Source organism: Girardinichthys multiradiatus, chromosome 18, assembly GCF_021462225.1.
Source record: "Girardinichthys multiradiatus isolate DD_20200921_A chromosome 18, DD_fGirMul_XY1, whole genome shotgun sequence".
Taxonomy (NCBI): domain Eukaryota; kingdom Metazoa; phylum Chordata; class Actinopteri; order Cyprinodontiformes; family Goodeidae; genus Girardinichthys; species Girardinichthys multiradiatus.
In genome coordinates this window covers 16,468,720-16,492,308 of record NC_061810.1, presented here as the reverse complement: position 1 = coordinate 16,492,308, position 23,589 = coordinate 16,468,720, and the positions used below count along the sequence as shown (strand labels likewise).

General features: G+C 38.0%; 1 protein-coding gene across 2 annotated transcripts in view; it reads right to left on the bottom strand.

Annotated features, from left to right (window-relative positions):
• Window positions 1–16,371: 16,371 nt before the first annotated feature.
• The window catches only part of LOC124884341 (kin of IRRE-like protein 3), a 234,023-nt gene continuing 226,805 nt past the window's right edge, over window positions 16,372–23,589 (bottom strand). For both annotated transcript variants that reach the window (XM_047392219.1, XM_047392220.1), the window contains exon 17: window positions 16,372–23,197. In XM_047392219.1, the coding sequence (XP_047248175.1) occupies window positions 22,736–23,197 (462 nt within the window). In that variant the 3' untranslated portion in view covers window positions 16,372–22,735. The remainder of the gene's footprint in view (window positions 23,198–23,589) is intronic.

The window sequence follows — 23,589 nt, the reverse complement described above, 5'->3', positions numbered from 1 at the left end:
ATGGTTTCTTTGCACTGGCACATCCAAGAATAGAGTTGATGGTGTGATGACTTCACCCAGTAGAAAAAATTAACTTCTTTAGCCATTTCTTGAAAATGAGCCATCAATACACATAAATGTAACAAATGTTTGGGTAGTACAATTGACTCTTCCCACCAGTGTATGCGCAGATAAAAGCACATAGGTAACCATTTTTTAATTAATGACAGTAGTAAAATACAAGCTATTTACAATAAGCAAAATAGAAAGCAAATAACTCAGGTTATGTACATTTTTATGTCCCTTACATAAAAAAAAAAAATTGTACTTAGGAACGTTGCTGCACTGTGCTATACATTGACTGTGTTGAAGCTTGTGTTGCATAAATAACCTGAAACCCTATGTCCTTTTTCTTCCAATTCAGAATTACAATTTGTCTGTTTTATAAAATCCCACTAGAATATGCTGATAGTTGAAAATGTTCAAGGGGTATACTCAGGTGAAATAATGCAGGAAGGTGGCCTAGAACACTTTTGAATCTTATCAGTCTGCTTGTAAATAGATTAACAAAGACATCTGATGCAACAAGCTTTTATATTGTACTGGTTTGAACTGCCCTTGTGACAGTGGCTAACATGTTGTACAAATGCAAAGTGGAACTGAGTCACACTACAAATGTTTGCTTTAGAAATGTGGACACGAACAAATTTTATACATGACATGAAAGTAGGATATATGATATCATAAAAAATAAATTAAATACGATTTAATTAAGTGGATTCATGTGAGAAAATTGTTCCCTGAAGGTTCACAACTGAGTTGCTTTTTTTTGTATATTTTCTCCCTGCAGACTTCTAATTGTTGTCACAGAGGGAGGTGTTCTTCAATCACATAATTTAGCCCCTTGATTGCATTTGACATTTTAGTCCAGAGAGTCTAAAATTTTCTCAATATGTGTAAATGAGACGAGCATTTCTTCATCATGCAAATAAGCCTGTGAACACTTCAAAACTTAATGGCAAATATTCACAAAATATGATGTGGCCTTTAGTAACATGTAAATATATTTAGCAATTCAATTTTCCTTTCAGTAAATTTCCAACTAAATTACTTTATACTTCCAAAATCCAAAGAAACAATTGCATGTATTAATTGTCTATTTAATGTTGTCTTATCCTGTGAACACAGGGGGGCAGTGTGGAATCATAATGTCTGAGTCACATTCTTGCACGCATGATCATAGTTGAGCTTTTTCTAGCAATATTGTATGAAGTCTTTTATGTTTGACACCTGACTCTGAAACTTTTAACTCTGTCATAATCTAGTTTTACATTTTCACTTTGGACCTAAATTTACCACAGAGCTGCACTGACAAGGCTATCACTGAAGGAAGACACAAAGGGATAAAAATAACAAAAGCATTGTGAAAATTGTATTTCCAATTATCTTCAACACACAGTGGACTTACACTTCTTTAGTTTTTGCTTTGAGTAGCCTGTTAATAACTCTGATAATGTCATCAATGCAGTTGTTTTGTGCATATATGGTTTAAATTTGACATAGCAAGAAACACTCCAAGGGGGATGTACAGCTCATTAGAGAAGTGACTCACTGTATTCTGCCCTCTCTTCTTTCCTTTTTCCACTATGGGCTTGGTCACAACCCCTGGGCTTCACCCCCGTCTTCCATGCTTGTGTGAATAACCCAATAACTCCAATCCACGGCACAATTAAGGCATTATTACACCCTTCACTGGACCTCATGCTTCGGGGCGAAATGTGGAGGGGTTTAGAGTGGGGATGGGTTGCCTGTCTGACCCCCATTCTGCGAGTTCCGGCCCACTGTGAAACATTGGCTACTCTCATCTCTGACCCATTTTACTCTCCACATGTGCCTCGTTTTCACACCAACACACAGGCATTCTGTCTAAAATGGTCATAGTATGCACACACAAAAACACACACACCAGCCACACTCACATAGTTAAGCCCCTTTTGCTGTCTCTGTCCAGCAGGCAGAAACATGGCATCGTGAGTCAAGTCACTGCCAGCAGCTGTGCAGCAGGCGCCATGTGGGGCACTCATCCGGCCAAGCAGTGGGAGGGGGTGGTGTGAACGTCGTTAGAGGTTGAACGGTGTTATGTGGGCACCTTTCTTCTGTCTCCTTCTTTTACCCTTTTCGTCTTGTGGCTGTGCATGAAGTAAGCCATCTGCCTGCCGACAGTCATCTATGGTTGCAAGAGAGTCACTGGCATTCTGCACTTTGCACTTGTCTGTCACCCATCCACTTCTTACCATCTACACAGCATTAGACCATGCTGACTATTTTTGTCTGTTACTGTCTTCTGACAGTTCTTAGTGTCAATTTGTCCGCTAAAAGTTTGCCGCCTGTAGTGTATTTATCTTGACTCACTGTCATGAAAAAATTTGTTTATCAGAATATCTATAATTAATGTAAAACATGTAAACATTGTAAAGTGTCAGTTAGTCTTTTTCTATACCGCTTCTTCCATAGTGGGTCGCTGGTCAGGAACCTGGTGCCTATCTCCAGCAGTATATGGGCGAGAAGCAGGGTACACCCTGAATAGGTCGCCAGTCCATCGCAGGGCAACACACAAACAGCCTTCCACACACTCATTCATACACCTAAGGGCAATTTAGACTGACCAATTAACCTAACAGGCATGTCTTTGGACTGTGGGAGGAAGCCGGAGTACCCGGTGAGAACCCACGCATGCACAGGGAGAACATGCAAACTCCATGCAGAAAGACCCCTGGACGGGAATCGAACCCAGGACCTTCTTGCTTCAAAGCAACAGGGCTAAAGTTCCATTCTTCTCCAGACTCACATTTCCATAGTCATTAGTCTGCTTTTTTAAGAAAAAATACAAATGTTTACTTTGAATATACCCCAGATTGAATGTAAAAATGGAATTATCAAAAACTAATAACTTACCAAGATGAACAGATCGACAAATGGATTGAGATGGGACCAGGAATAAAATCTGATATTCCAAATATTTTTCTGTACTCCGTTTGTTTCATGTTCAGACTTATTTAAATATTTTGAAAGATATTTACATCAAGTTCCGCATGTTCCATATGTTTCCAGACTGCTTAGATGTTTTTTCTGCAGCTGATCAAACTGGACAAAAACATATCTCTCTACACTTTATCACAGAAGCACCTCCAGCACTCACCTCTTTATGGCATCAGAGATCTGATTTTATTTCCCCCTCTCTTACATTTCAGTTTTAGAAAAACTATCTTCCATTTCAGTGGATTATCTGTAATAAAGGTAATCTGTGCCTTCACTTTGCAACAGATAATGTTTCATCACAACTTAACAGGAATATAACTAGATAAGCTTCCAAACTTGTCAAGTGTAAAGCTGCCAAACCAACTGATCTTGGTGTTTGCTGAGAAACTGTATCCACCGACCATGCATTATTAATATTAATTCATGCCAACTGTTTCTTGAATGCATTTGACTGAAAGGGATGAGTCTAACAAATGGACTCGCAATAGACGACTTGCACGCCAAATGTCACGTCTGCTGGCTGTTCCATTTGTTTTGAATGCACTCCAAATGAAAAGCAATTTAAGAGCTCCAGCCATTAGAAAGAACCCGTACCACTGAAGTGCAAACTGAACCTTCATTAGAAAAATGATAATTGCTAAGTGTGTGTGCTCATTTTGCTTCAAAATTGCACAGCCCACTTTTCTCTTCGATACACCTTCATCCCCATGACAATTTGTATTCTTCAGCCTGTATAGACACAAAATGTCAAAACAGTAGAAATTAGCTTTAAGCTGGTCTGTGGAAGGAGGACACATCTACCACATCAAAACTTACATAAGATTAACTGTTTGACATTTCTACTTCAATGAATTGTCACAAAAAGATCTGCTCCAGACAATTATCTCTCCTCGTCCCTTTTAAATACACAGTCTATGATAGACCATTTAATTCCATCAGTAATCTGTCATGCTTCTAGTTTTTGCTAAGAATATGTGACGAAATGTTTGATAATAATTGGTACTCAAATCCTGAAGGAGCCATAAAACATGATACAGAACTGGTCCATAGAAATAAAAAAAGGAAGCGCTTGTACATATGCACATATCTATTTGTACATTGCTGTGAAAAAGTATTTCCCCCCTTACAGACTTTTCTGATTTTATCTTTTAGTCAAACTTCAGATAAGCTGAGAATATACAGTTTTCAGATGATGATTTAATTTATTATAGAAAAAATGCTATCCATACTAACTTGGCCCAATCTAAACAACTAATTGCTCCCTAATAACTGGTTACACCACCTTTAGCAGCAACAACTGAGATCAAGCATATGAAATAACAGAGTCTTTTAAGTCACTGTGGACGAGAACACATTTAAACATTAATTTACCATTGAAAGCAATGACATTTTTTATAGAGGACCAGGTTGGTTTAGTTGGTTGAGAACAGCATTAAGTATTTACTCAGATTATCTTTATCTAACATACATTTTTTTGATTATGTGAATAATTTAATTGTGAAAAAAGCAATTATCTTTTCACAGCAGTGTAAGTCAACTATTAAAATAATACACAAAAATACAGTCTGAAATATGTTTGTTCAAAGTGCCTATGGTGTGATTCCAGTCAACATAGCTGAAACAAACAAGAGCAAGCCTTAACACAGAGAAAGGACATAGGATCAATAATTCATTTAAGATGCTCCCTGGGATTGACTCTGCAGTCAGCTTGTAATCAGGAGAGGGGATTTATTTTTCTTAACCAACTTTAAATGCGCATTCCTTCGGTGGAAAAAAACACAGTGCCACCACAGTCGATTTTCAGCCCTCTCACAAGGCCAGGAGTTTTTCTATTTTTTTTTACCCCTGACCCGACAGGGCACCGCTCTTTAATAGTGTTTGAGCTCAACGCTAAGCATCTGCTAAAGAAACGTTTAGTAGAAAGGGAGAAAAGAAGGAAAAGCTACAAATAAGGACAAAATCCAGGAAAAGAAATCTATTGACAGAAGAAACATTTTTAAAACAAGTGTTTTTATAGCAACAACTTTTTTATAGCAAAAACTGCATCAATCCAGAATACTGTTGCTAAGTCTGGAAAAGGAATATATATATATATACAGGGGTTGGACAATGAAACTGAAACACCTGTCATTTTAGTGTGGGAGGTTTCATGGCTAAATCGGACCAGCCTGGTAGCCAGTCTTCATTGATTGCACATTGCACCAGTAAGAGCAGAGTGTGAATGTTCAATTAGCAGGGTAAGAGCACAGTTTTGCTCAAAATATTGAAATGCACACAACATTATGGGTGACATACCAGAGTTCAAAAGAGGACAAATTGTTGGTGTACATCTTGCTGGCACATCTGTGACCAAGGCAGCAAGTCTTTGTTATGTATCAAGAGCCACAGTATCCAGGGTAATGTCAGCATATCACCAAGAAGGACGAACCACATCTAACAGGATTAACTGTGGACGCAAGAGGAAGCTGTCTGAAAGGGATGTTTGGGTGCTAACCCAGATTGTATCCAAAAAACATAAAACCACGGCTGTCCAAATCACGGCAGAAGTAAATGTGCACCTCAACTCTCCTGTTTCCACCAGAACTGTCAATATACACGGCCGGGCTGCTATAGCCAAACCTTCGGTCACTCATGCCAATGCCAAACGTCGGTTTCAATGGTGCAAGGAGCACAAATCTTGGGCTGTGGACAATGTGAAACATGTATTGTTCTCTGATGAATCCACCTTTACTGTTTTCCCCACATCCGGGAGAGTTACGGTGTGGAGAAGCCCCAAAGAAGCATACCACCCAGACTGTTGCATGCCCAGAGTGAAGCATTGGGGTGGATCAGTGATGGTTTGGGCTGCCATATCATGGCATTCCCTTGGCCCAATACTTGTGCTAGATGGGCGCGTCACTGCCAAGGACTACCGAACCATTGTTGAGGACCATGTGCATCCAATGGTTCAAACATTGTATCCTGAAGGCGGTGCCGTGTATCAGGATGACAATGCACCAATACACACAGCAAGACTGGTGAAAGATTGGTTTGATGAACATGAAAGTGAAGTTGAACATCTCCCATGGCCTGGACAGTCACCAGATGTAAATATTATTGAGCCTCTTTGGGGTGTTTCGGAGGAGCAAGTCAGGAAACGTTTTCCTCCACCAGTATCACGTAGTGACCTGGCCACTATCCTGCAAGAAGAATGGCTTAAAATCCCTCTAACCACTGTGCAGGACTTGTGTATGTCATTCCCAAGACGCATTGACGCTGTATTGGCTGCAAAAAGAGGCCCTACACCATACTAATAAATTATTGTGGTCTAAAACCAGGTGTTTCAGTTTCATTGTCCAACCCCTGTACATATTGCTCCCTTTAATTAGGATGTTTAAGCAGCATGTTTTTCTTTGCAAACTAGACAGAAGGAGTCATTATTTATGCATTTATTAAAATATGTGTCTAGGAAAAGAGCATAGTTTGCAGTGTTTGTATCAATTAGTTAACAGGTTATTTCACTCATGCAGCGCTAACAGGATAGGACATCTGATTCACAGTAGAAGGCAACCTAGTTTGTTTAAATTATGCAGTGAAGAAATCCAGGGACAACACACATGCCTCAAATGTACCGTTGCTGAAAACACTGCAAGTCTGCTCACACTTACAGATTCACTAAGATGCCAAGATATGCCATGGTCTTGGGGAGAACCTACATTTTCCAAAATGCAAAACCTTATATGTGTGTGATGTATTCTTTGGACTCTGAATCCTACAGGTCTCCACAATGAAGCAGCTTTTACATTTACATTTCATTGTAATTCTGAGTCAGACTGTGTTCAGAAACAGCCTTATGGACAAATTATTTTTAAATAAATGACACTACACATTTGTAAACAATACAAATCAAGATTTCCTCAGCATTGTTGGCTGGGGTGGATGATACATTTCAGCGTGATACAAAAATCAGCATGCAGAGGCAGTTTTGTTTGGTGAAAAGAATGCATAGTGCATGAAGTAATAGCAAACTTGATTCTGCGCTGGGTTACATCCTGGTGCCTACTGCTAGGTTTTCCATATAGACTGTTACGGATAATATCTGTCTCTCACAGGGATTACCATTTCTTTACACCACTGATAGACTGACACACATTCATGGTTAATGTAATTTATTTATCTTTTCTTAAGACACAATATAAGTCAGCATATAAGCCAGTTGTCAACATTCTGTAACTGACAATTATTGAGGGCTTGTCTGGGGTCTTGGATCATGGACCTCTTGCACCCAAAACCACAATAATTCTCCCTCCATTGCTACATGGCAGAAATAACAAATACTTAACTTTAATATCCAAAAAGATACTCATTTGCATTGATTCTCATTATGCCCTCCAGTTGTTAGACAACTTTTGATAGCCATGCTGCCCTTCTACTATCAGTGGGGGAGAATAAATACAGGCATATTTTCTTCCTTCTATTTTTCTTTTCTGTAATTATATGTATTGATACATGGGTCTTTGTATTTTGTTTGCCACTTAGTTCTGTCCTTGAAAAAATTTGGGTTGCAGTTTTTGTCGCTTTCATCCTTGCAAATTTGATTTACTCTTTTCTTTGAGATTATCTTTCTGTGTTTTGTATTTGTTTTCATGTTTGTTTTAGTATTTATCCTTAACCGCACTATGTTCATTTCTCTGTTCATTAAGGGCATTGCGCATCATGTTGTGCATTGCAGCGTGTAATTTGACACATCAAATGACGCCTTTAACAATCACTGAAGAACAGATCTGTGGATTCTTTTGAAATGCATTCATCCATTTCTCCCAGCAGGTGGATTAGCCTATGTGATAAAAAAGGGGTGTTTTTTCTATCTGATGTGCGTTGCCAATGTGACTAGAAGTAATAAGCCGGTTGGTTTTTTTCATTTTTGGCTGTGTCCTCTGGAAAAGGATTCTTGGTTCTTTCATGTCTTTAAGTGTTTCATTTATCTGTAAGTCCTGTAATATAATTACATTTAAATTAATTTTATATGTTAACTTAGGTTCGGGAGCAGGACCCCGCCTCAACCACACCTCTAATTACCAAACTGTCTACTTATACTTACCCAACCTTCACAATCTGTTACGTTCTTTCAACCCCCCTTCAACCCATCATCCTCATGCCTCTGCATCCCATTTTCCACATCCCTCCTTCTTTATCCTCTTCTCTTTCTTTTTGCAGGTTCCATCTGGGGGGTCCTAAGCGGGCTCGGGAAGACTATTCAGAAGACTATACCCCCAAGCTGAGTCTCTTCCTCCCAAGCCTTCAAACCTGTCTCCTCAGATAACCTCATCCTTACTTCCAGTTCTTCCATCCCCTCAATTTCTTACTTCAATAAACATTTAAACTCATATCCTTGAGGCGTGGTCCTTGCTAGTGAATTATATAATGTTTATATACAATTGGAAAATAATCTATTTGGGTGAAGGCATTTCTTGCAATAGATAAACAACAAGCTGTTGTGACTTTTAAACTTTAAAAAAAATTTACTCCACAGTTTTGTCCTAATTAGGTGATCTTCCATATAAACAATAAGTGAAAAGACAGTTTATAATGTAAACTATCACCAAATTTGTTCTAAACATTTATTTAATATAGCTGAAAAAGAATATTTATGTTAGTTGAGAACACAGTCTTTGGATTTTTTTTTTTTTTACATATTTTTGCTTTCAAATAAGACAAGAAACCTTCAAGGATACATGTAAGATGTCTTGTCATGGAGAAGGAGCTGCACTGGCAACGGCAGAGGAGGCAGCCTGCTGACTAAGTGGGGACACAAGTCATGTGGTCTTGTTAGAGATGGTGGCTGAGTATCATAGAGATTAGCAGGTAGGCTGTCATGTTTAAATTATTCTCCATTGGTATTGAGGAGCCCAAGGTGTGGCAAGAAAAGTTTGCCAATGAAAAAAAAAATCCCCACACCCTGAAAATACCAATAGCCTGAATGGTTGACACAAAACAGGATGATTCCATGCGTTTTTAATGCCAAATTCTGGTCCATGTATCTGATTGTTGCAGCTGCAATTGTACTCATCAGATTTTGTCCAAGCAACTCTCTTTTTTAAACCACTCTTTATAAACCTCAGAGATAGCAGTGCAACTAAATGCCAGTAGACCAACCGATTCTAAAATACTCAAACCAGCTGGTCTGGTTTCAACAACCATGCCATTTTGAAAGTGACCTTTCTTACTATTTCTGATGATCACTTTGAATTTCATTGGTCATCTTCACCACGTTTAAACACCTAAACGCATTTAGTTGCTGCCATGTGATAAGCTGATTCAGTAGTTATGTTAAAACTAAATATGCAATTAATTAAGTATGAATTATGTAATTAAGTGTACATTGTACAGTGTAGAGAACCACCACCCACTGGCTACCACTTTAGCTGGTTAGGAGGAGACTGAACGCAGGCTGGTAGAAAAACATTGCTGATCAAAGAAGTCAAATCGGTTTCCCAGGCAAGTCTACCTGCCACTTGGACATCAAGCAATGAAACAAGTGCTGCCTCCTTTCCAGAGGTGGGTAGTAACTGTTTACATTTATTCAGTTAAAATTACATTCAATTGAGTAACTTTTGGAAAATAAAATTACTTCTAGGAGTAGTTTTACTTGTACTTGGGTAGTGTTATTTTGAAGTAACATTACCCTTACAAATTCTACCCACCTCAGATTACTTCACTGAATAATGATCAAACATGTTTTAACCTAAAATGCACCAGATAGAAAGACATGTCTTAAGATGTTATATTTTTAAAAAGGAAAATTTCACAGCACATTATATTGAAAGAAGGAATGTGAATCCATTATCCATTAAATATATGCTCAATGCTGTAGATGGTAGAGAGAATTAAAAAGGTAAGCAACATGTAAGCAAAAAGTAGTTTGCTTACATATTGTGCAATCTGTCATACACTTACTTTCTTGGTCTTCTTTGACATCCCATGTTATGCTGTAAGACACATGTTGGTTGAGTGAGTTTTCTGCCAGAACACCTGTCCTTAGAAAAAAGAAATTACTATAAAGCAGGTATTTCATTGGCAATTACATCAAGGGAGCAGCAATATGGAAATTTGCTTCAACATGTCAGTCAACTCGTCTTTTCTACTTGATATTAAACCATATGGTTTATATTGTGGGTACAATAAACAAGTTTGAATGACAATCTAATCAGGCTCTCTGAGCAAAGAGAAAACACAACAATTTTCAGAGTGTGAATGCTGGCTGACACGTAACAAAATAATGACAAGAGGAACATGTTTCTTTTGTTCAAGGGATTTTAGCAACGGTTTTGACATTCCATTCATGCACCTGCTACTCCACATTTTCCTCGCACCCAGTAAATACCTGCCCTTGGAAAATGTTGTAATATGTCTTGGCACACTGAATGTTTATGGACTGATCTTCAAAGATTCCAAATAAGTAGAGCTAAATTGCTTGTGCAAAAAATAAATTGCACATATAGTAAGTGGGCTTGTTGCTGGTGATGTACAAAGATTGTGTGTGCAATGGATAACAGGTGCAGAAGTTGTGCAGACCATCCTATTTAAAGAAAATTTGGCGTGAGCCATTGGCTGTCACCATGGACAGTTTGGGAGAGCACAGTGGCCGTATAAGAAAGATGACATTCAAAGCCATGGAGTTGGGGGTAATAATAAAATTAATAAGAAATATTGTAATGCACTTTTTAAAAACATTTGAAAATGTTAAATGTCAATCATAAAACCTGGAAAAGAAGACGTTCACAAATCCCCCCAATCCCCCTCGACCCATGAGAGCTGTTAGAGACCCAGTGCAAACCAAGGTAGGCCCATGATAACACATTTAACATAAATGTGCTTTGTACAGAGCTTCTGAAGGAACACTGAGGGAGAAAAATAAATATAAATCTCTCTCATGCACAAGATAGGAGTGCACACGTTCAGGAGTACCCAGGACAGTTTTTATTTTATAATTTCTTCTTTCAATGTCATTTTTTTGCTCTCTGGTGGCCTTTGATGTTCAGATTAGTTTGTTTACAAACATGCAGCAATATTTAGGTTCAGTCATGGTATTTTTCATTTTGGGTTCATTGCATAAAGACTGTTCGCAGTCCTGTTGCAAACATGCAGCAGTATCTGCTTCACCCTTTCAGGGCTGCAGTGAAGCGCTCTAATGCATCTAGACATGATGTGTCATAAAGTAATAATGTGCTGGAATGATAATCCTGCAGATAATATATTTACTATTTTTATTATGGACAGTTCGATTTGCACCTGGTTTGTAGATCAGCTTTGTGCTGGGAATCCAGTTTGCATGTGTTTTTATACACGCAAACCTTTTGAAGATCAGGCCCTAAGTCTGCCATTTGCACCATATATGTAACTTTTGTTGTATCAGCTTTCAAATGCAATTATCTTCAAGGTAGTTCATGACATAGTTGTTGTAGGTGCTTATCAGGAAAGAAAGACAGCATTTTATGTGGCATTTTTATTCCCAACTTGGATCTGTTAGAGGAGGTGAAAACCACAGGAGTTTCACAGGCTTGTTCTATTGTCAGGCCAGGCACGATTGAATAATTAGTGCCTTCCAGTAACTAGTTCCAAGGAGTGTGTTTAAAGTGATAATGTAGGCAAATGTCTAGGCTGAATCAGTTCAGTATTGAGTTGGAGCTCTGTGATAAGTCAAATCCATCGCAAATGGCACTATTTGTGTAATGTTAGAAAAAACACAGACATTTTTTTATTAGTATTTTTCTTTTGGAGGTTTTTCCAGGAAAATCATGTTGTTGGCAGATGGATTCCTAATATCAAGACTAGACTGGCTGTAGCACTTGCTTTGAGGCTACCTTATGCTGGCACAGTCCTTTCTTTGTCTGCTTTGGGTGCTAGTTTGATGTGTCACAGGGAAAATACTTTTTTTTCTCAGAGGCCACGCTGTTTTTTTAAAATCAGAGAATTGTTTCTAATGCTGACTAGACTGCCACATCTCTCCACTGCTGACTGCAAGTAGATTAATCCAGCTAAGACTAATTGCCCTAGCATTGTATCGACTATATGCATGAGGGAATTCAAATCACTTTTAAGTTTCAGTTCTGTAGGACTGGAGCCAGCACTTGAGAAGAGCTACAGTGTTTATGTGAGTTCATTTAGTTAGGAGTGCGACTGGGATGGTGCCATCAATGGATTAAAGGTCTGCATGTAAATGTAATAGGGTAAATCTGCTGACTGCCCAAGGTAGCGGCAGGAGGGGGAAGTAAATAAACAGCCATGTTTCTGCTTTTACCAACTGCTATGGAAATAAACCTTGTACCAGACAGGAAATGTTTGAAAAAAAACGGATTATGGTCTTTTCTGTTCCTGCAGGATGTTACAGGTGAAGCAAAAGATGTGTTCAGTTTTACTTAAAGCAAAGTTTTAATGAAAGTTAAACTTGGCTTGCATTGTGCAAAAACAATGCATACTTTTCCTTTATCTCCAATTTTCAGTGCTGTCAAAATAGATGAAAGATATCATCTCACGGTAGATTTTTTAAAAAGTGTAGAAATTTTGTTTGAACTTTTAGAAATAGAACTGAAGGCAAAAGGACAAGGGCGGAACAAGAAATTCAGGGACAGGCAAGGAAAGATGGAAGGCTAGCAGCTTACCAAACGACATAAACTTAAAAATATATCTGTGAGATACAATGGTATATCAGTGGTTACTGAATGTTTACATTTTCATAAAAGATGGTTGTTAAAGGGGCACGGTGCTGATGGTGTGGGGGTTGGGCACGCGACCATATGCGGGGGCTGCGGTCCTCGGGGCAGCCGTCCTGGGTTCGAGTCCCGGGCCCAGCAACATTTGCTGGGTGTCTCCCCCTCTCTCTGCCCCTTTTTCCTGTCTACCTACTGTCGAAAAAATAAATGAATAAATAAAAAAAAAATAAGGGCCACTAGTGCTGAAGAAATATCTTAAAATAAAAATAAAAGATGGTTGTTAAAGTTGTTTCTTTTTTTTAATCAAAGAGGTTCCACATTACTTAAGTCAGGCAGTGGAATGCTTCCAACCAGTCAGTCCACTTCATAAGTTGACAGTGAGACCTGCAAAAGCACAGGAATATACTGTCTCTAATGTCAGTGCGCAAATAAGCATAAAATCCAAAAGTTTATCCTAGTGGAATAGCTGACTGATGATCTACAGCTGATGAGATGGATTTAAACAGCTGGCAGTATCAACCACCATAACTCTAGTTAAGTAAAATAGCTTTTGTTTAGCTGAGAAAACAGCATCAAACTTAAGAATGGTTTCTTGTGAAAATCCAGATGGTTAATATTCACTAATATATCCATAGAACATTGTAATTTCTCTAGTTTTGGATCAATAAAGTCAATCTTATAGCACTATATGAAAATTTTATGCTCAACTTATTTTAAATTACTAAAATCAGAGGGTCTGGTGTACTAGCTGTTAGCAAAGCACTTTGCTAACAGCAAATTTATCTACAAAGTCATGGCAATATGATGTCTATCTACAACAAATAAGGAAACTATAAATAATAATAACATCAATCTTAACTATCCAAACATTACCTTTAAGACCCTAGCATCGCAACTCCAGATCATTTTTGTTTCATAAAAAAAAAGAAACGGCAAAACAAAAGAACCCTGTGTGTACCATGGCAGAAGTTCTACTGCTTCATGTTTAAGGTTCAAAATCCAATTTTCAGGTCCAGAGCAACAAACAATGTACCCCTTTTTTATTTTTTATTGCAAGCAAAAAAAAAGACAATTTATTCCTCCAATTTTTGTTAATGGGTTTAAGCCAAACCAATTAAATTTCTGACAATGAGACACTCATAATGTTAAAATATATTTTAATTGAAACTTTCCCTGCAGGTAAAAAAAACATTTCTTTACACACAACAATAAACAAATTATCAGAATTTTGTAACATCAAAAAAACTAAGGCAAAACATACAGATACCCATAGAAAGTTAAAATGCATATAGCAACCTCGAGTGGAAATCTGTACTGCCTACCTTTAATGAGCTCCTAACATCTACTTGTCAGTTATCAGTTTTTTGTAATAAAAAGTGCCACAGATGTTCATACGAAAGTCAAAGACCAATCCATTATGTAAACTAAAAGCTCTTCACTACATAAACATTAACACCTCATTTCATCAGTCTTTTCTACTTCAATGAAGTGTAAATGGGTTTAGGGACTTGTTCTAACAGCATTTTACCTAAAATATCTGGATTTAGACTTTATTTTGGACTGCCTGACTGAAGGACTGCCTGACTTTACATATTCGGCTACAAAAAGACTTTAGTGAACGCACATCTTGCGCTGTTGAGGATCTTTGTGCAAGGAAATGTTTGCTGTAGTGCATAGCAAGGGTTAGTTTGCTACCTCTCTGTTTTGATATTACTCACTGATAAAAGGTGTTGTCGTTGCCATTCCAATTTATTGTGTGGACAAAACTTACAGAAAGAGTTGTGGTACTGCTTGATAAATTTTACAGTTTTCATTTAATGCTGTAATGGTCAATGACTCGTGACTTGTGTTTTAGCTAGGCTGATCCTACGCTCAGGTCTGTCCCACACAGCTGTTGGTGAAGTTACATCTCAGATTTTCAAAAAGTAAGATGTGGATTTGGTCAGAATTGAAGTGCCATTTGATATGCATCCACATCAAAGTCTAATCTTCGAGATACCCTACACTGTATGATAGACATGCCACACAATATGATAGGGCTGGGTGATACAACAAATATTTCAGATGTATCGTACTTTGTACTACGTGCAGTGTATAAAATTATAATATCGTGACTACTGGAGTATACATTTCCACAGTAACCACTGCCCATCTAGGTCTAATTAGTTGACACCTTAGTTTCTCTTAGCGATCCTGAATGCATCACTCAACCCCCTCCCCTGCCCATGTGGAAAATAACTGATTGGAATAATGTTTACCATTGTAGGCGACCTTCAAGAGTTTTCCATGTCAGCTGTTCAATTAGTTGATGGACAACTTGTTTATAAAGAAAAAAAGGAGAGATGATCAGATGAAAGAGATATTAAACAAACTGGACTTTTCAGCTTTTTAAGGAATTTTAAGGAAGTTTAAGGAATGCCAAGTTTTGTCTGATAAACTGAACTTTATTTTCACTACCTTTATCAAAGGGTGAGTAGTTTAGTTCTAAGTAATTTGCTCCATCATTTGTAACACCTTTTATTTTGATTTCTGTGATTAGCCCATCATTAAGTTCATTTGAAATAATAGTAATATGAGTATTTACTGTTAATTTACAAAGTACTTTTTTCTGCAACAGTTTGTATGTGTTTGCTTATTTAGGGGTCTGTTCTCTGTTTGGCACCTGTGTGGTCTGATTATGGGTCAGAGGGATTGTCTTAGTTTTTGAGTTGTTGCCTGTTTTTTTGCAAGTATGTTTGCCAGTCTATTATTCAAACCCAGCAGCTGAACTGCTGCTTTGTTTTGAAACTGAACTTATTAAAGATCACATATAATATTGAAATATGTAGAAAAACCACTTCAAAATGTGTTGATTTGCCGGCTGTTGAAAGGAGGGTCAGAGTCGGAGGCCACGTTTCAGCTTCGTTAGAGTTTAAAATAATAATAATGATAAAGGATTGACCTCAAATATCACAAAATATCCTACCTATATCACAGTTTTAATTTAGACCATAACACCTAGCCCTACTACATGATCAGCGGAGGCATGACTCATTTTTCAGGGCCTGTCTTAGGACTTTGCTGTAGTTTTTAATTTGTTTAAGACATTCTTTTTAGACTCTGTTCATCGTCTTTATCATCTATCAAGACCACTCTGCTCAGTATGCTTTTATAACTGCCACTACATGGAAAACTTGTCAAAAGAAAAACAAATAGCATCAAAGGTCCAAAGGAAAAAAAAAGAAACTATATTGTTGATAGGTCAAACTTTAGAGGGCATGTATTTCTTATAGTTGGTATTTGGGTCTACGACTTAGAGTAAATGTGATAAATAGAGCATGCACTGGATTGAGCAGTATAGATTGTTTTTGTTTTTCTGTTATTGTGTATTGTGTTTTTTCTTTATTGACTATTAATGATTTATATTTCGCCTTAAACAATGTATAATTTAACAGTTTTCACAATACATAGTGCTAAAAAACACAAACAAAATAACAAAAAACTTAAACCATAACAGGACAACTGACTTTATCATTTTCTATAAAACAAATATTTATTTGGGAAGATTCAAGGCTATAATCTTCAATTCAAATAAATGGTGTGTTTGAGTTCTGGGAAACTGTTTTGTTTTGTAAAATCCACCAGGGGCATTCAGAATGACAGAGACCAGAGGAAATAAACACAAACTCAAACATCTGTTTTATTTTCCAAATATACAGAGCAAAAGCATCATAGATTCACAGACCAGTACAGTTAAAATACAACCGTTTTTCTTTTTTTTTCTTTTTACACATAGATGACAACCACTGCCAAGAAATGATGGTTGACCCAAAATCATTTACACATCGTCTTATCAAAGTTACTGTATGTGCATGGTTACTATTTATACAGTTCTTGAAATGGCCCTCTAAAGTAGTGGTGGTTCTTGGTTGAATGGGCGAGTCACTCCTTCTGCGCCGCCCCAATGCCCCTCTGGTCTTTTTCACGTTTTTAAAATTAGAATAAAGTTTTCATAAATCTAACACTATGTTTTAAAGAAATGTTGTTCAGAGCAATCCAATTCAGAACAATTCAGTCAAGTATTTGTTTTCTTTACTTTTAAGTAGAGATAATCAAATGCAGACCAGAAGTAGCCTTCTAAATTAGTACCTAATTAGTTGCTGCAAATCAGATCCCAGCTTGTAATTAGTGACCCACTGTATTTACAAGTTTTTTTCTTGTATATCTCACACTCAGTACAGATGGACGTAACTCCAAACTGACTGAACATGTAATAAGTACTAGAAAACTCCTCTGGTGCTCAAAGGACATAACTTTTTAACTTTAATCACCTGTGCCACATCAAATACCATGCCAGCTTGGGAGGTAAACCATGCCACCCACATCAAAAACCACCACTGCTCGAAGGTATATTCATGGTAAAAAGAAAGTACACACCCTTTAGATTCTGGAGTTTCATGTATTATGTACATATCATGGTAACATTGCTTTTCACCTTTATATTTTGGCTTCATTTTTGTTTAATAAATAACATATGACAGCAATAAAGAGCAATAAAATGGTGGAAACCGGGTTGTGGTACACTTCAGCTTAGATTAATATAATTTCAGTACTTGGTTTGGACCTGATAACAAGTATCAACCTTAGAACTGAAAGATGTCCTACTGTCTTTTTACCATGACTATAAGTACCTTGTGTCATGTCCCAGTGCTATCATCAGGAGAACAAAGCAGCTGGACTAATCACAGAGATCTGGACTCAATTGAGGCTTTTCCGTGACGCTTTTACTTTTTACCCAAACCCAACTCATTGCCGGTCTGACAGCTAATACAAAAATTTGAGGATTAACTGAAGGTACTATTTGAGTGTCGGTCTTATGCTTGTATTTTCTCACAGTACTAAAAAGCTTGGATTGGTAGAAGAGAAAAAAATGGGAGAGAAAAATACAGAAAGCATTTACAGAGTAAAAAAAGGCTTGTGAAGATCAGTTGAATGTCTCGAATGACACCTGCTCTAATGGGCTCCACCACTGACATTAACACCTATCATACACACAGGGAGTGCTTAGATGATGGGATTTGGTTTGCAATCAATGGCAAGATATTTACCGCGGGAATGTTCTATTTCTTTTTGCATTGTGTTCAGTTTATTCAGACTGAGAAGAATTTGTAGTGCAGTGAACCCATTTCACGATGCCATGCTAATGAGCTCAGACTTCCACCTTGAAAGAGTTATTAGAGGCTTGTCCTCAGCATACCTAAATAATGGACTACCCTGCATCCTACGCTCTGAGAGGTTTGTCCTGTTTAATCACGAAAGGGCAGCAACCCCTTGTAATTGTTCTGGGTTTCTGTGTTTAATCATCTGTTATGCCCTGGCATCTGTGTACAGCTCCCAGCCAGGCAAACAGGCTGCGCCAGCAGCAGCCGGTGAGTTGTCCACAGGTGAACGGGGCACATGTAGATCCCCAACATGAGCTTCGATTTCCAGCCACCAACATGGCACTCGAATGCTGTAGTACTCCCATCCCTGCCATAGCTGTTGCCATTTGGGGGTGAATGAGACAGAAGGCAAGCCTATCAAATATTTATCTGTTTGCTGTGCAGTGTGCAGCTTCGTTGGACTGGGAAAATGTATTAGGTTTGGATCAGTGCAGAAGCTTACGTTCATGGAGAACGACAAAGTTATCCAATTCATGAGTGGAAAGTTGATAAAAATCTGGGCTCTGACAGATTTTGTAAATGTGATCATGAAATTACTAAAACAATAGATGAATGCCACATTTGTCTAGAAAGATTTATATAGATCACTGTAGTTACTGTATTTCCGGGTTCCTATACATTCTTTTGAGGTTTCACATAATTCTTTGCCAATATATTTCTAATTTAGAACCTGCAAAACCACAGTGTATGATGGATGGATAGATGGATGGATGGATGGATGGATGGATGGATGGATGGATGGATGGATGAATGGATGGATGGATGGATGGATGGATGGATGGATGGATGGATGGATGGATAGAGACATTAAGACAACAGGCTGGGAATAATGTTTGAAAAATACAAAATGTTTCCATACTCTGTTCCATACCTATCCAAACCTGGAAAACACTAAAATCAAATACGTTCCCCATTCTGCTTTGCAACCCTGTTTATTGCAATTACTAATATTTAAGAATAAACAATAACACACTTGTAAGTACTTAGAAAAATAAATAGATAAAAAATTAAATGACACAGACATACTTGACTGTCATCATGTTTCTGAATGCAATATATTGCTGAGCATCTGGACATCTCTCCCAAAGGCTGACAGTATAACAACCTCTTACTACATCTCATTTAAAGTTGTCCTTAGCCCATCTTCTAGCCTCATGTGTGCTCAGTGTGCAGAGTGTTGGTTCTCTCGGTGAGATCTTTCAGAAAGAGACAGCAGCTCCTGTGAGCCGTCAGTGTAATTTATTAGAAATAGACAGGCTTGATGAAATTTTTGGAAAGGAAACAAAGAGAGCATTATCGGCTCTAAGCGCAGTTTTTAAGCCATATGTTTCTTGAGCTCTAATATGTTGTTGAGAAATCTGAGTGAAAAAGAAAAGCCAGGAAGAAAATATACATATATATACAGAGAAATACAGTATTAGAGATTTACAGTCTGCTAAATACCAAGCAGGATTATCAGCATTAAAACAGAGCTTTTTGTCTTAAGCTGTACAATGGGCACCAATCCATTTGTAAATTTAGTCCAAACCAGTACCACTCAAGTAGAAAAAAAACCATTCAAATACCTTGAGTATGATCATGTAAAGTGCTTACAACAACAACTTGCTTCTGTTCAGTTACAGTGCTTGGTGGTTCAGGAATTGGAGTTTCACACAGGATGATCCCAGTGAACTGACTGCAGCAATTGAAACTAAGCAAACAAATAATGCAACTAATTGATTGGATAAGAGATCCTGGAACCCAATTGTACCCTGTAGTACATACATGTATTTACCAAACAAAAAAAATAAAATAAAAATGAGCAAACATTTTTGATTTCTATAACTGTTCCAGGAGTTTATCTCTCAAAATAATGAGATAATTAAAACAAATGTAATTCCAAAGTAAAACCAGAGCAAACCTCTCAAGTGCAGGGGAAACACAAAAAAGCGTGTACTGAATGTTTGTATCCAATGTGTTGTACTGCATAACACACAGTGCCTTGCAAAAATATTCATACCTCTTGAACTTTTTGCAACGTTAAAAAAAACTACCTTTGCTGTATTTTATTGAGCTTTTATGTCATAGACCAACACAGTATACATAACTGTGAAGTTGAGGAAGAATGATAAATGTTTGTAAGCAGTTTTGCAAATAATAATCTTAAGAGCAACAGCTGTCAATTGTATTGAGTCCCCTTTACTCTGAGACCCCCTAAATAAAATTCAGTGCAATCAATTGTAATCAGAAGTTACCTTTTAGCAAGTTAAAAAGCTGTGTCCCAAGCTTCGGAAGTCTTGAAGTGCATTGCTCATGCAATCATCAAAACAAATGGAATAAGCAGAGCTTTCCAGCTAAACCGATAGGCCAGGCAATGAGAGCATTTATCAGAGAAGCAGCCAAGAGACCAATGGCAACTCTAAAGGTGTTCAGAGTCCCACAGCCCAGTTGGGATGCTATGTCAACTGGACTACTATTAGTTGTGCACTCCACAAATGTGGGGTGAAGAGTTAAAACGTAAAACCCATTGGTGGAAGAATGCAATAAGAAGTCCAGTTTGGAGTTTGCCACTAGCAATATAGGGGACAGAGCCCACGTGTGGAAGAAGGTATTTTGCTAAGATGAAACAAAAGCTGAACCTTCTGGCCTTTATGCAAAATGTTATGCGTAAAGAAAAACAATCACTACACATCACCTTGAATATACCGTCTCCAAAGAAAAATAAGATGGCAGCACCAACATGGGAAGATGCTTTTCTTCCGCAGGAACACGGAAGCTTATCAGAACTTGTAGCAAGATGAATGGAGCTAGAAACAGGGAAAGCCTGAAATAAATAAAAGAGGTTGACCTTTTAGTAAGACAACAACAAGACACATATAGACAGAGATGCAATGGAGTGGTTTAGATCAAATTAAATTATTGTATTAGGATGGCCAGGCAGAAATAAACTATGAAGTTATAACTGTGAAGCTATAACTGCAGTGATAGGTGGTTGCCCAAAGTATTGACTCAGGGAGGCTGAAAATAAATGTTTCTACAATGTTTATTTGTAAAGCAAATATGTAAACTATGTATCCTTTTCCTTCTGCGTCACATTTATATCTACTTCATGTTGGTCTGTCACATGAAATCCCAATAAATACATTGAAGCTAAAGTTATATTGTGAGGAAACATTAAAATGTTGGTGTAAATATTGTCACAAGCCACTGTTCATGCTGCACTTTTCCACGTTTGTTTTAATCCCGCAGTGAAAAACAAAATATGACTGTGTTAGATTTGGTTAGAAACAAATAGATCTGATCATTAGCTTTGGCTTAGTGGCTATTGGGATTCCCAGGGGTTCAGTGCTTAAAAAAACTCTCTGGACAACAATATGTGTTTTTCCCAAAACCCCCCCTAAAAATTATGATGGGCTTTGCCAACAAGTTCACTTAAATTTTGGTGTAAGGTTAGTGTCTGGCTGGCTGAAGGTTGAGTACAACATTATTAATTGGGCACTGCATAAAATATGTCATATACAGAAGAGAAGAAAACAGCCATTAACTTTCCACCGTTGTCTTCATAGCCAAAATAAAAGCAGAAAAATAAATAAAACCGTCTATATATCTGTTTGTCATGTTCGATCAGCACAATCACAAGTAGGTATGCAGTCAGGATGCACTAAGCCCCAGTGTCAACAGTGATACTGACTATATGGATGGTATATTCACACAGCAAGTAGCTAAAATATGTTTACTTTCATTTATCAGTGTTGTTGATAATCTGTAGTTTTAGTTGGAAAAACTGACACATGCAACACAAGTCGCAATTTGTAAGCTTTCATGTGCCTTGGAACTGGATTTGGTATCAGAACATCATGTTGGAGGCAGCTCTACATAAACCAGAAAGCTGATACTGTTTGTCTATCTCACTTAGTGAGTTAGCATTGACCCAGTTCAAACAGACCCTCAAGGCAAAATAGATATGAACATGAAAAGGGGCTCATATATAATTCACCGTCATCCATGTGGAAAATAAGAGTCAAAAAAATTAGATGCTGGAAACAAAATTAGTCATATATGTACATTGATGTTCTTCTATCGCAGTGAAAGTGAAAACAGGGCTCAGGGATTTCAATTGACAACCCAGCTCTTCTTTATCTGCTCAGCTGTGCATCTCAGATACAGAAAGAGGGAGAAAACACAGGCATTCTTTTTGACGTTTCCCAGCATGTTGGGAAAGTTTTCTTCCACCTACAACTTAACCTTAACAGACAGGGTTTTGAAGAGGCAAGGTGTTGCAAAGTTATAGCTTTAAAAGGTAGAAAACAGCATGCACATTCATTGTTGTGCTTCAATCTACATGGGGGCAGCAGGACGTTGGCTTTTTCTTATTATCTGGCAGTTTGTGCAGAGTGCTGTGCCGAACGCTCACTTTTCTTCTGTATATCAATCTTGAGGAAGCAAATCTGATTGTCACACAGCCTTGAAATCCTGCTCCCTGATCCCTTAACAATCTGAATGTTGTATTGTAGGTTCAGTCTCCAAACTTGTAGTCTATGTTGGCAAATAAGCACTCTCTGTGGCACATCTGTATTTTGGGTCAAAAAAAAAAAAGGGGGGGTGGGGGGGTTGATGATATAAGCATGAAGGAAATATAAGGCTTCTTGATTCATTTTTTGGGGACATTTTGATGTCTAAGCAAGTTACAAGGTGCATCAAGCCCAGTCGTCGTTTCAGCATCCCAGAGCATCCATAGGAAACACTTTGAACACTGATACTACAGGGGCTCCTGCAAAAGGAATCTATAACAGTTTTACAATCCTGCTTGTTGCGCCTCATTGGAACACCTTCCCTTTCTGAAGGTCAGACGTGGGTCTGCATGCGCTTCTGGAGTGGCCGGGTGAGGTCCGAGTTCTGTGAGGATGATTGGGAGTAGTGGGAAGAGGAAGAGGCAGACGCCTTGCTGTCTTTGTCGAACTGAACATAGCCGTCTGGCTTACTGTAGCTGCTGATGCTGCTGTCGCACTGCGTGTCAATGAAAGAGCTGGAGTCGCTGAGCGAGCCACGCTGGAACTCCCGCTCGCAAAGCTCGATGGAGCTGCTGCCCATGCCCAGCACGAAGCGCTGGCCGTAGTCGTACAAGCGGTTGGGGCCTGCTCCCAGAGTGGAGTAGATGTTGGTGAAGGACATGCCTGTTGGCACTCGCTGCTTACCAAGGGTACTGGTGTTGGTGGGGTTCCTTGCCTCAGTGGTCTGATTCCCTGTCATTGTAGGCGTGTGGTGCTCCTTGAAGGTGTTGACACTGTAATAGCCATTTGTAGGGTCCTATTAAAGACAACAAACGCAAAACAAGACATTTTAAATATGTAGATTTTCTTCTGATGTAAGTGAACTAGGGCAATTATTCACCTAACTGTTCACTTTCAGTTAGCACACAGTTATATCCAATAAATTAGAATATTCCAGTTCCAGTAAGGCTCATTTGTCAGATTAACCTTTTGAAAATAACTGTTAAGCAGGTTTTAAACATACTTCATTATTAAGCCAACATTTCTGTAAACATTTTATTTTTTTATTGGTCTGATGTCATATACTAATCTTAAATGCTGTGTTTTCATTACGTGTAAGTGGAAAATCATCATAATTAACAGAAACAAAGGCTTGAAAACAGTCTGGCTGTAATTAATCCTTTTAATGTGTTTCACTTAGTGAATTGA